At 41.3% G+C, this 14,431-nt stretch overlaps 1 protein-coding gene across 1 annotated transcript in view; it reads right to left on the bottom strand.

The window, feature by feature from the left end:
- The window catches only part of FOCAD (focadhesin), a 127,344-nt gene that overhangs the window by 15,819 nt on the left and 97,094 nt on the right, over nt 1-14,431 (bottom strand). The window contains exons 27-31 of the mRNA XM_059833666.1: nt 12,886-13,124; nt 11,099-11,188; nt 3,645-3,792; nt 1,635-1,754; nt 588-710 (exon numbers count right to left, since the gene is read on the bottom strand). Coding sequence (XP_059689649.1) covers nt 588-710; nt 1,635-1,754; nt 3,645-3,792; nt 11,099-11,188; nt 12,886-13,124 — 720 coding nt within the window. The remainder of the gene's footprint in view (nt 1-587; nt 711-1,634; nt 1,755-3,644; nt 3,793-11,098; nt 11,189-12,885; nt 13,125-14,431) is intronic.

Here is a 14,431-nt window from a genome sequence, read left to right as displayed (position 1 = left end):
CAGGTGATCATCATGCATTTCTGCCTGACAAATCACTTTCTCCTAGCACAGTCTGTATTCCACAAAATACGCCATTGCAATTCAACTCTGAAACACTGTTTCTTTATTGATACTTACCTTCAGCTGCAATCTTATTGTTTAAGTTTAGAGTTTGATTGCAAACACGCAATTTTTGTTACAATGAGATAAATTAAAATCATTATAACAAATGAGGCACTATTATCACCATTCTGTTGGTCTAATTTTGATAAGTAGCACCTAATTTCACAAGGCATCTTCACTTAATAACCTAGATTTTTATCCTTGGATACTGTTCCAAATTACTAAAGATGTCCAAATTAAAATCTCATTGAGATAAGCATTTCCCATAAATCATCCAAGCAGAACAGAAACAGTATTTTTCCTTTAGCAAACAGCCCAAAGATATATTTTTGCTTCCATATATCAATAAAACAGCAAGTTCAGATAGTCCTAACTTTTCCTAGCATCACTCCTGCCGAAGCAAGGAAAAAAATGTCCCTACTGTTAATTTAAAATCATCTCCCCCACCCCCACATAAAACACAATATGAATTCAAACTCCTTTACCTCTGCAAGCACAATTTTTATCCAGGCTGGCATTAGTCTGTTACTCAGGTCTTCGGCCTTCCCATGACCACAAGCTGACAAGCCATGTACTATTGCACCTAAAGCTAAAGCAAAACCATGGCTCTGTAAGGTGAAAAAGACACATTAAAAACAGATCTTCAAAGGATTCTGTATTCTTTTTAATATTTATTATTGAAATGTTACTTAATTATTTATTGTTTCCCAATAATTAGAAGTAATGTCTTTCTCTAAAATACTGGATGCCTTCTTATTTCAAGAATTTTCTCATGTCAAGTGACCCAGAATTTTCTAAGATTAAATACTGGTTTTTGGCACATGGATCGCTCTGGAGCCTTTATTTTAGAGCAGGCTTTCTGATAGGAAGATAAAAAGTAGAAGCAAAGGTAGTTTGTTTGGACTACCCATTTTCCAGATAAACACCCTAAACAGTTGATCAGTATTATAGCAGGCTTTGATTCAAAATGGTTGCCTTTTTTTCTGGCAAGCATTTAAGAAAAAAGAACACACACTGAAATATGGAGATTATTTTTGGCATTTTTAGAGTGTAACCCTAGGACACTAGGGATGAAACAGACAGACACCTGGAGGAACCTGTGGGTGTGGTTATGATGCACTGTCTGGAGGCTAAGGGAAAGCAGTAATTCAGAAGAGCACAGATGTATTTTCCTACCAAGAAAGAGAATCTAAAGAAACACATTATAAAAGAGACAAAAATTGGCAGGACGCAGGGACTGAAGACATGACAAACTCAAAAGTACCAACTTCCCTTCTAAATGCAATCAAACATATAAAATGTGGTTTTATTTCACTGTATGGTAATTGCTATACACCAGTAGACAACGCATCAATGGATCAAGTGGTAGTCTTGGTAATTGCACACTATGCACAACACACTCCATGTTAGTTAATGCTGAAAGTACCTCAAAACAATTTTCTTGAAGTTACAGTCTGGGTAAAACAGTATCCAATATTAAACAGATACGAGAAAAACAGAACTGAAGCAAAGCCCAAAAACTGAATTATGACCTGCTGATTATTGTCCACTAAGGTCCGTAGCTTGTTCATGGCCTCCTCAGCCTCAGCTGCTTCTATGATTCCAACACTGAAAGCAGAGACACAGGAACAGGCCACAGAATAGGCAAGTACCTGAAAAAAAATTATTTAATTCTGTTAACCAGTGTGTGATCAAATTCACTGTAGCAATGCGCGCATGGAGCAACGTGCCAGCATGATAAAAAAAGACACGATATTTTCCATTTATACGTTCAGATGTTTATTCCCTCTCTGAAAGATTCTTCTTTGATGCTAACATTAAGTAAATACAACTAAGGCTTGGAAGTACTTCTGGTTTTATGTAAGTCAAACTCCTGATCTTCCACACAAATGTAGTTACTCTGCTTAACACAAGTTATCTAAACATTATTTATGTGAGCATACACAGAATGCTGCAATCCCATCAGGGCTATAGGCAGGTCCACCAGGCCAGAAGAGGAACATGTAGTAGAACTATCTCCTACACAGTGCATGACACTAGCCTTATGTCCTTGCAGAAGGATTCACGAGCAACACTGCTTTTCTGTTCTTCAGCCTTAGATGTAGAGAATAAGAAAATGAAGTCTGAACTTTCAACGAGACAAGTGTGCCAACTGTTTAACCTCCTTTATACCGAAGCTAACGAACAGAACAACACATGACTATAAGGGAAGTAGAGAGCACCTACCTACTGTGCAGGACTGGCAGCAATTTGGCTTGGAGCAAGTAATACTTGCAAGTAATTGTACCTTTTGCTGCAGCAGGCCAAAGTTACCTCTCAAGTACAGGATTATATCCCAGCCATTTATAGCTCTGAAAGAGCCTCTCGTGCATCTCAAATTTAGCAGTATTCATACTAGGGTGTTGGCCAAATTTTACTCATGTAATTATCTGTAGAATTCCTTATAGAGATTTTAATTGAAAAGGGTAGGCTTTGCTTCTCATCCCAAACTATCCCACGATGTTAAACAGCTGCTGCCGTTCATCTCAGAAGTTGCTGTACTGAACCCAGTTTAAGTTCCATAAAGCACTTTGATGGGGAGAGAGAAATGATTTAGTAGTTTTAGGTCATTTTAATGCATGAACTATAAACTGCAAAAGGCTAATGCCCAACACATATGCACTGCCAAAAAAATTAAACTCCATAAAAAACCTTCAATAAAGAGCTTTCAGAGCAGTACCAAGAGGGGAAAAGAATAATACTACCAATCTCTGCTAATTCCCGTAGAAAAAACAGAGGATTATACAACTCAGCTATTCAGCTGCTGCAGGCTTACATACATCAACTGCAGGGTTGCTCTTTTTGTGCAAAACACCTGCTTATCCTGATTCTTGCCTTCTGTTGTAAAGTCCTCCAATTTCATCAGTCTTCCTTCTCAGGTTTTACCTCAACAAGGTTATAGACTTAGTGCATAGACCGTGTCAAAACTTATAGGACATATCTTGGCAAAATAAATTGAAACACATGCTCAAATCTAGCAGAGCTCAGTTTAAGTCTTCAGAACATAGTTATAAAGAGAACAACAAATGGGGCCATAGCAGCATTCACAGGAAGACTGACATTAGCTAGTGACAGCAGCTTTCAAAGAAGGAAACGGAAGGCATATTGAAGGAGGAAGTATAAGCATTAAGGTTCTCTCTAGATAGTAACTTGCTGTCTGCTTTCTAGTAGATCAGATGAGCAGTAAACAACTGTATACAAGAGAGACCCATATCCACAGTTACTCAGGACCCAACTTTCAACAATTTAATCTGACATTAAGAAATTAAAGAAGCACCTTGAAGAATAATATCTGTCATCTTTTCAGGCAGTTTCTTAATGTTTGTGCAGCATTACACTGTTGTTTTCTTCAGCAAATATAAAACCATATATTGTGAAAGAAATAACAGAAACCAAGCATTACAAGTAGTACAGATGCAAAGCTCCAGTGAAAGTCTCTAGTTATTAAAGGGACACAACGAAGTAAAACAAAGATTTAAAATTAGCAATAAAAGAGGTCATACCTCCTGGACCCATCTGCTTTGCTCCTCACTGCTGTCCAGGTATTTGCAGAGCTTTCGCAATGAAGTGGAAACATGCACTTGTGATTCTGTTTGGCTACTGTGACTCATAAGTGAAAGAACAAGTCCTACTCCCAAAATACATCCAGTGCTTAAAGAGAAGACAAAAGAAAGAGCATTAAGCATGCTTTAGCTGCTCTCTTTTCACCCCAAAATGGGTTGTGGAGCAAAAAGACCTCTTGGCCTTGCCTGATAACTAGCCCTGCGGATAGTAACTTACCACAGTCAATTTCACAAATGGTTTTTATTTCACACATAGGTGAATGCTTTTTGGGAGACACAGGATAAAAGAAGAGTGTAAGAAGAAAATGTGCATTTAAAATAATAAATCCTACATATAGATCCTCATTGTTCCTTCTACCCCTGAAGAACCAATAGTTGATGTGCTGGTTGATGGGGCTAAGTTTCTATATCTGATTTATACTGATATCCCAAACTCTGATATCCCAGTTAAACATACTAATTGCAGGTCCGCTGGCTGTACTAGGTAGGGTCTGTTGCTCTCAGACTCCTGCAAGAGGTGTTCCAGGTCGTAAAACTAATGAAATTAGTGATTGAGCCAGAGAGCAGCTACGATGGCTGTACAGATTAAGGTATTCACCTGCATTTCAAAACATGAGTGTCAGGTATACGTTCTAAATAATATATACTAAAATACGCATACGCAACAGTGGACCAGCTTCAACAGGGCAGACATATCCAGCATAACTAACAGTTTGATGCCAAGGATACTTAAAATTGCAACAAGAACATAGCTTCAAAGTACATAATATAATAGGGCAGCTGGCATGAACAGCTTCACAGGCTCTGCCTCTTTTTCAGATTTGACCAAAAAATCCATTCTGGACCACAGAACTCTTACTAAATGCAGCACCTGTGCTCCCACAACAGATTTCAGTTTCCACTCATCAGTCATAATACTGAAGAGTTCTGTCAGAAAATTCCCAAACAGTTCTGGCTGCCATCATGAGATACTAAAGCATCACAGATACTCGCTCCTTTGAAGGTGATCTCTCACTGGTACACATACACAATTGCTTAAAGCACCAGCTCTTATCTGAAGATGATGATTTTTTTCCCCTCGCACATACCACTCAGCATGTCAATGACAAACACTGCACGTAGCAAGTAAGCAAATGAACATCGCTAGGATCTTAGGCATTCTTCTAAGCTTCTGTTACCCAACTTAAAAATGGGGGAAGTTACTGCTTTTACTTAGTGAAGTAAAAAAGAAACTTCTGTGAATAACTTCAGTCAGATTTATAAGCTAATATTTTTCAGTAACTGGGGATGAGGATGATGGGCATGGCTAAAAGACTTGACTGACGTCTTGCCAGTATTCTGTCCTTTTTCCAGCGAAGAAGATGAAACAACCCTTTGGAATCAATATTTTTAAGTAACTGGCATATCTGAATTCATGAACAGCCAACAAAAAAAAGTGACCCGCTCAGTGGATGAGGGAAAGGCTGTGGATATATTCTACCTGGGCTTCAGTAAAGCCTTTGACAGCATTTCCCACAGCATTCTCCTGGAGTAACTGACCGCTTAGGGCTTGGACAGGTGCACTCCTTGCTGGGTAAAAAACTGGCTGGATGGCTGAGCCCAAAGGGTTGTGGTGAGTGGAGTTAAATCCAGTCAGCAGCCGGTCACAAACGGAGTCCCCCAGGGCTTAGTATTGGGGCCAGTTTTGTCTAATATCTTTATCAGTGATCTGGATGAGGGGATCAAGTGCACCCTCAGTAAGTTTGCAGATGACACCAAGTTGGGCAAGAGTCTTGATCTGCTTGAGGGTCGGAAGGCTCTTCAGAGCGATCTGGACAGGCTGGATCGATGGGCCCAGGCCAGTTGGGTGAGGTTCAACAAGGCCAAGTGCCGGGTCCTGCACTTTGGCCACAACAACCCCATGCAATGCTACAGGCTTGGGGACGAGTGGCTGGAAAGCTGCCTGGCAAAAAAGGACCTGGGGGTGCTGGTTGACAGCCAGCTGAATATGAGCCAGCAGTGTGCCCAGGTGGCCAAGAAGGCCAACAGCATCCTGGCTTGTATCAGAAATGGTGTGGCCAGCAGGAGCAGGGAGGTGATCATGCCTCTGTACTCGGCTCTGGTGAGGCCGCACCTCGAATCCTGTGTTCAGTTTTGGGCCCCTCCCTACAAGAAGGACATTGAGGTGCTGGAGCGTGTCCAGAGAAGGGCGACGAAGCTGGTGAGGGGTCTGGAACACAAGTCTTATGAGGAGCGGCTGAGGGAGCTGGGGTTGTTTAGCCTGGAGAAGAGGAGGCTGAGGGGAGACCTTATCGCTCTCTACAATTACCTGAAAGGGGGTTGCAGAGAGGTGGGTGTTGGTCTCTTCTCCCAAGTGACTAGCGACGGGACAAGAGGAAACGGCCTCAAGTTGTGCCAGGGGAGGTTTAGACTGGATGTTAGGAAAAAGTTATTTGCTGCAAGGTTTGTCAGACATTGGAACAGGCTGCCCAGGGAGGTGGTTGACTGACCATCGATGGAAGTATTTAAAAGATGTGTAGATGAGGTGCTTAGGGACATGGTTTACTGGTGGACTTGGTAGTGTTAAGTTAACAGTTGATGATCTTAAAGGTCTTCTCCAACTTAAACAATTCTATGATTCTATGAAAATAAGAACATGGCTTATACGCAAGAGTTCTATACATAATTTTACACTATTACTCACTGACAAAAATACACAGAGAAAACAAAGTTCCTAATTAGAGCTACAATTTTTTTTGTTGCTGGCTCTTTGCAAAGACCCAAAACAGAAGGGGGGACTGAAGGGTAAAATCTCACCCCCTCTGCCCCCCTTTTTGTAACTAGCAATTGCTTTCCCTTGAGCACCTTGTTTGTGATCTACATAAAATTAATATTGAAGTGCACTTCATCCACTTGATATCTCAGATTACCCACCATGTTTTAAGTGCTTTGCTACCACTGCATTAGACATACTGCACAACTGTCATGAACTGTCTTTGAATCTACTGTCATTTACCTCAATAATGTAACTTGGCAGTGTACAGGGCAGTACAGTCCAGCACATCACTGAATGAAGGACTTCATGAACAATCATGAAACAAAGTAAAAGGTTTGTACTTTAAGATGAAGGAAAACCGATACTTTGAGGGCCAAATCCTGATAATACTGAGGTCAGTGGAGTTTGACAATATAAAACTTTGATGACAGTTTTGATTGAAAACTCCTTTGAGTCAAATCAAACAGCTACTGACCTTGGAAAAAACTCCATAAAAAGCAAGTCAGTTGTGTTCCACACAGCAATTTAAAGGAAGGCTACTGTGTATTTCAAGTTTCATAACCTGCTCTTCACCACATCTTTACTCAACGTGTATCAGCATTTCTCATTTGCCCAATATTTATTCTTGCAGACAGAAGCTAGTTCTGCCATGCAACAACTTTATACAAAAAGCCACATTTGCAAGGGTCTTGTAGAATTCATCCTCAGTATGGGAAACGCAACAATGTAAGCCAGAGAAGTCTACTGCCCCTTGGTATTCTTGAAAACATTTTACATGCAAACCTTTCAAAAGGTCAGAGTTAACCCAATCTTCAACACACATTTTGGCCTGCAGGAAGGGCAGAGGGACGGGGACGGGGATTGGGGGGGCGGGGGGGGGGGGGGGGGGGCGCGCAGTGGGGAGGGGAGCGCAAGGGAGCAAAACCTTCCAATACAGGGACCATATGTACTGCTATGTTTGTTACCCATATGCTGTACCATAAGAAATGAAATCCTGCCTTTTTTTCAACTATTATTTATTATTTTTTCTCAGTACACTGAGATTAATCTGACAAAAATCTGTGGAATATAATCTACATAAATAACTGGGAAAGTTAACAGCCAAGAATGTACATGCTTGCTGAACCTATGCTCTATGCAATTTAGGTTTGGGAGAAAAAAATTAGCTGTTATATCGCTTCTGTAATCAGTAAGTCTGACAAAATCTAGTAGCATAAAGAACTGTCTAAATCACCTGTCATGCACATTTTCCATACATGTGTATACTGAAAAGTGGTGTATCAGTATATTTTAAAAACATATCAGTTTCTGTCTAACATAAGGGCAGATTTAAGGTCCACTCACAGATCTCTTAATAACGTCTGAGTGCATTCCATTTAAAATCAGGAGTAACTGCAAAGTTCCTAATGCTCTGCAATCTATGAAACCGTTTCAGTTAAAAACTGAAGAAGCATCATATTAACATGCTTAACTATCTGAAATGTTTTTCCTCCTCTAAAGGATTATGAGTTTCACTTTTGTTTTACGTCCTGTGTGGTTACAGCAGATAAAAAAGTACTGATTTATGAGCATTATTCTCAGAGTGACCTTTTCTCAGAGGAAACTTTTAAGTTTAGAGTATTTTATGCAACTTACACAGATGCAGAGATTCTTATGGAACATTAAGTGGACTGTCCCCAAGCTAAAGCACTGTCTCAGGGAAAGATTCCTACTGCTATTGAAATCAACTCTGTTTTTTTCATTTGTTTTACCTCTTCCCCCTGCCCCCCCCAAAAAAAATTTAAAAAGCAAATTCTCCTAATTAATTGGAAAAAAAAAAAAAACCATAAACCCAACATTCCTGCCAAGGCTGAGATGATCAGTGAAGCGTGGTTGTTTGAGCTCCAGTTTGCACAGCACATGCATTGATAAACCACTTTCTTATCCAGCCACTCAAGGCAGGAAAACAAAACAAAAATTCAGCAAAAACCTCCCTTTCTGGATAACGTCCTTCAGCCTGTGAGACGTCTCACTTAACACCCTAGGGAGGCGTCTCACTGAGCAGAGGCACGTTCTCCGACACAGGGGGGCGGCACGCCGCGCCGCGCCGCGCCGCGCCGCACCAGTTTACAGACGGGCCGCAGGGTGCGGCGGGCAGAGGGGCGCCTGCGCTCCGCTAGGGGCCGGCATAAGCCCTGCGAGCGCCGGCGGCCCGCAGAGCTCCCCCGGGCTGTTGCCGTGCGCCCTGCCGGCCATTCCCAACTTCAGAGCCGCCGCAGGAGAGGACATGATTACCGCTGGCATTCAGAAAAAAGGGAACTCCGTCCTCCCACATCTGTACCGCATAATATACCCACTCTCAAAAAACTTGCAACCTATTTCAACAGGAAAAGAGAATCGTCAGTTTAGCACAGATGAAACAGGGATGAACAGGTCAGCGTAACGCTTACAGTTGGCCGTGCCTCTCATACTGGATGAAAAGACTGGACAGCCCTTGCTTTGGAATAGCAGTTTAGAAGTGGACAAATGCCAAACTGGGACAAGTCTGCAACACTCACAGCTTTACATGACTTCTTTGCTCACAAAGAACGCTCACACTAGACACCAAATTATCATTAACCTTTACAAAATGTAGCCATTATGCCCAGCATAAAAAAAACTACACACCCTTCAATCTTCCCCCTCCTGCTTGCTGTTTTTTCACATTCTTCTGGAAACCTCTCTCTGCCAGAGAAGTCTAGTTTGGCTTTTCTGTGAGGCATTTATCTCCAGCTGATAGGTTGAACAAACCAGCAGCAACAGGTGTAACAAAGTGATGCAGCTGCTACAGCCCCCTGTGCACCATGGGTCTCACCCTGTGCCACTAAAGATGCAACCCAAATCCTGACTAAGCTATACAAGTTGACAGCCCAATGGTGTGCACTGTGACCCCTCACAGCTTTTCAGGAGGTCCACTGGAGAAGGGGAAGGCAAACAGGAATTACTGCTCTGTTTCCTTTGAACGGGGAAGAGCTGGGCAGAATAATGTTCAAAATCAAATAAAACCCTATGTACCCACACTGAGGCACTCAAGATACTGCAGGTCCTTCCCCAATTTAAAAGGGAAATTACTACTGTGGAAGACACATACTACTATGTTATATTAGTTGTTTAATGGCCGTTGACATGCATTTTATTGATCAATTTTCCCAGATTTGCAAATGCTAGTAATTGTGCAATACCTTTCTATAATTTCTCACCCTGCTGGTGGGCTGCTCCTCTCTTTGGGACACCTGAGGCATAACCTCAGTTGGTTAAATGAAATATATTTACTTTACTCAGTATTGAACATGCCATCCACATCTGTTAAATAAACTGTCTGGCTCTCTGAGATAAATAAGCCATGTGAGGCATTTGCTCCCAGAGATCACACTGTACTGTACACACATGCACATTCCGGTAACAGGCTCCAATGCAGAAGCAGCTAGACTTGATTAAACACCTTGGCAACCACCCAGGAGCACCAAGGAAGGACTTTCAAAACCATCTTTCATTAATGAACATCTGCAGGTAAGAGGAGCAACCCTGCTCCTAGAATTGCTGGTATCCTCCCACTGCCTGTGAGCAAGACTGTGTGGGCCTCTACATGTGCCCAAGATTTTTACTTGCTGGTTGGCAGGGATTAGGAGTGGTGGCCATTACTTCTTTTCACCTCGCACCAGGGACTGCATGGAAAAAACCTGTGTGTGTCAGATATATGCACATATGCATACACTTATACATGTTCAATATATTAAGTATTTCATATATTTATGGACACACTCACTTAGAAGAGATGGTACACAGAGGAATAAACCAGCAGGTACATCTGAAATTCAACAAGCAACTTACAGTCCTGCACCTAGCAACAGACAGGCTGGGACCAGAGGGGCTGGGCATCAGCTCTTGGAGACAGCCTTGGGCACTGGTGGGCAGCAAGCTGAGCTGGGGCCAGATATGCACCCAGACAGCAATGAGGGCCAGCAGTGAGCAGGACACTGCCATGAGAGCCAGGGGAAGGATCACCCCTCTGCTCTGTGCTCACCAACACACCTGGAATACTGCTCTGAATGCAGGAAACACACGAACAAAACTGGAACAAGTTCTTGGGAGGCTATTAAGGCAGCAAGGCTGGAGCCCCTACCCTGAAAGCAGAGGCTGTGGGACCACAGCTGTTTCATCTGTGAGAAGGGATGGCTTTGGGGGCACCTAACAGCATCTCAAGCACTGACAGAAAAGGATTGAGGAGATGTAGCTGGGCTCTTGCATGGTGGGAGGCCAAGAGACAGCAGGCATAAGCTGAACCATCAGATGTTCCCATGGAGATATGAACAAAAAAGCCCAAAAGTGGAGCCAGGGCCCAGAGACATTGTGCTGGCTCCAGTCTTGCATGTTTCAAACCTTGACTGTAAAGCCTTGGGCAATGTAGTCCAAGGCTCTGGCTGAGTCTGTTCTGGGGAGGGATGTGGACCTCCAAAGGTCCTTGCCAGCGTGCACAAGTTGGTGATTCTATGGAAGTACTTAGAACAGGCTGTCTCCTTATCCTATCCTTATACACTTCTGTGTAGAATTAAGGAATAAAAGCATGAATTAAAAAGGTAGAGCTGAAAATAAAATATCATCAGTAATGAAGAAAACTCACTTGTACTCCAGACTGATATCAAAGCAGCAGTCTTCCAGCGCATCCAGGGACTTCATTAGAACTAAGTTCATCTGTTGACCGGGTACATCACTACAAAACCAAACCAAAACAAAAACCAAAAAAATCCAAGCCAGCTCTGCTTTTAAAATCATATAGGACATTAAACCTCCTGCTAAGACTGAATGTGCCAGTAAATAGACTTCTTTTCTTGCTGTAACAGGTTCTCATACTCGTCTGTAAGCAATAACTATATGACAGGTCATTTGTGTCACGTTCATATAAACGTACCCATATACAAATAATAAAAACATATGCAGACCTTAACTGGCAACCATTATTGCTACAACACCCAGAAAGAAACCCAGCACCCAGGATTTGTAAAACACGCCTGACAATAGGAAGAGGATACTGATAGAATATGATCTTAGGTAGACCTGTAACTATTTATAAGCTGAAAATTCATGACATTTTAAGATATCAGCTCCGTAACTCTCTCTCTCCATCTCTTTACCTTACTTACTGAGAAAAAAGGAAGCATTTACATCTCACTCCAGAGATATCATAGGGACTCCCCTCTTACAAAACATGTACACAGTTTTCTTAATGAAGACGACATCCTTAATGCAAACTAACTCTATGATGTGATATTAACTATAGCTACATCCCTACAAGTTTTGCTGTTGTTGCAAGTCAATGCTTGGAAGAATGTGTGAGATTAAGCTTTGAAACTATGCAGGGCAGTAGAAGAGTTAAAACTGATACAGGCCTTAAGAAATTTTTAGACAAATTTAGTAATTTTAATGCCCCTCACCAAAAAACCAAACAAAACCCAAAAACCCAAAATGAAGATTGACATACTCCAAAATACCAAGCTGACCTAACGTCATTCTCTTTAAGAGACTTTTAATGCTTTTGTGTAGCTCAGTTGTCCCCACTGACTAATCAGAGACAGTCTATCCCCAAATGATGTGGCTGAATTAGAGGCAGGAAGGCATCAAGACACCAAAGCACAAAGATTAGAACAGAGCAATGCTGCACAGTGTTTTAACAAAGGCAGGTGCGTCAAAAAGATTAGCTTCACTGAGTGAATTAACAACTGACAGCCAAATCTGTTTGATACCTGTGCTTGTGCAGCAATTAATCTATTATGGGTATATATAGGCAGACAGGATCCCTAGTAGTCCAGAAGCTGGAGGAGTATAAAGCCAAACCTACTTCTTAATTTCTTTGGAATCACTGGAAATTTGCAACTGTGGCCAACCCTTCTATAAAGCAGGCATTTTCTACCAACTTCAGAACATCTCTTGGCTGCCAACATAGCTGTAACAGCACACCTTAAAGACTAATTACACTATTTCTGTTGTAGTTCCATCCCCATATGTGTAACTCACATGATGTAAGTGGACACTATCCAGTGTCCAGAGCACCACTTAAGAAAGGAACTGATGAAAACTGTGAATTATTTTACAATTAAGGCTCCTAGGGCAGCTAGTCCCCTTTAAAAGCCTATGTGTGGCTCTTCTAGCTAACTGCTTTGCACATATGCCTTAGGATATTATCAAAATTAATCATTCATCCTGAAAAAATGGCAAAATATCCAGGATAGCACTGGGAGGGTGGGTGGTGAAGAGTGACAATAAAAGACACCTTTTAAGAAACACTGCAAAGCCCCTCAAGAATCACTTGCGTATGACTTGTAAATACTTTAATTCATCAGAACTTAAGGCCACACGCAGGAAAAAGAAGGACATTATTTGCACACCTACATTACATACGGAAATCCTTACCTGACTTTTTCTTCATACAAACGCGAGATAAACATCCCCAAACCAAGGCCCATGTGGATTTGAACAGCTTGAGACTCATCAGCATTTGGTTTCCCAGGTAACCTGGCAGTCAGCATATTCAGGACCTCCTCAACCTTCTCCTTCCATGACACAATAAAAACTGGCACCAGGAGAGACAAAGCAGTGGCCGCACAGGAACGAGCTATAATACTAGCAGTATTTTCACCTGAGTAGGATTTCTAGAAAAACATAAAAAAACGTTTTCTTTTCCTCTGGGGCGGAGAAAAATAAAATTCCTCTCCAGGTAGTAACACTCAGTGCTTTAGGAATTTAAAATACATACGTGTACAGAAACAGCAGCACAGATGTATTGCAACCTGGCAATAAACAGTATTTTATGGAATTGCCTATGGTAACTTCTCCATTCGCCTTACCTTTTAAGCAGCTTAAAACTAGGGTAATTCAGAATATCATTTCTAAGTGTAAATAAGATTGTTAAGTATGAAACTGTAAACAAAGGATAAGACAGGATGCAACTAGAATTTAACAGCTAGTCTACACATAAAAACATAGGTTTATTTTAGTTTTCACTTTGTTAAAATATCCAGCAGCATGATCAGAAGGGCAAACAGAAACCAGCCATGATGTTAATGTACTTCCATAATTATAACACACCAAGAACTTAGTGAGTTGGAAAAAGCACTATCTTAAAAGCATCACACCTAGGATGACAAAAGATCATGAGATCTTGCAAGATGACCAGAGGAGATGCTTTCTAGAAGAAAGACCCCTTACAAAGGTTTTTAATTCCTTTCCATTTTGAAAGGTAAAATCCATACAGCTACCTCAACTTATGAAGCAATGAACCGATTTAAGTAATAGCCTAATGTATATTTATCAACCTCCACGTGCAACTCTGAAAAGAAAAAAAAGTCCCATCAGGAGGCAAGGCACTCTGCAAGACAGATTTCTATTGTGTGCCTTGGAATTTTACAAGCATAAGATTTTTTTTTTTTTTAAACATAGTGGATTTTAGAAATGAAACATTGTCACATTGTTCCATTTCAAAAACGTGTTTTTTTAAACAGCATTATTTTCAAAGGCAGGAGTCACAGAACAATTCAGCAAGAACTGCTAGTGCCAACCCAGTAGTTGAATCTCCTTACGTCCAACCAGTCTAGCATTTATTTAACACTACCTTTGATTTGGTGATTTATGTCCCCTATCAGTGATGACAGGGGTCACATGCCAGAGCTGACTCAGGTCCATCAGTCATTTTCAGCTTTTTGATGCTAACATCTCACTACTAGACTAAACACAGTTAATGAAGTTCCAGTTAGAAAACATGATTATACATTAGCAGGCTGGTATTTGGCCTTGTAGTAACAGAGTTCCCTTCTGCATCCATGACAGAAATAATCTCCAACCTGGTTGTTTTGACCACAGATAGTCAAGAGTTAGCAATACCTATTCCTTAAGGTCTATAGTGAGCTTTCAGTCCATCTCCAGGTCCTACTTAAGAACTGCCTGATACCTATATGGCTTG

Source organism: Gavia stellata, chromosome Z (genome assembly GCF_030936135.1).
Source record: "Gavia stellata isolate bGavSte3 chromosome Z, bGavSte3.hap2, whole genome shotgun sequence".
Classification (NCBI taxonomy): Eukaryota; Metazoa; Chordata; class Aves; order Gaviiformes; family Gaviidae; genus Gavia; species Gavia stellata.
The sequence above is the reverse complement of the archived record's forward strand: the minus strand, read 5'-3'. Positions and strand labels throughout refer to the sequence as shown.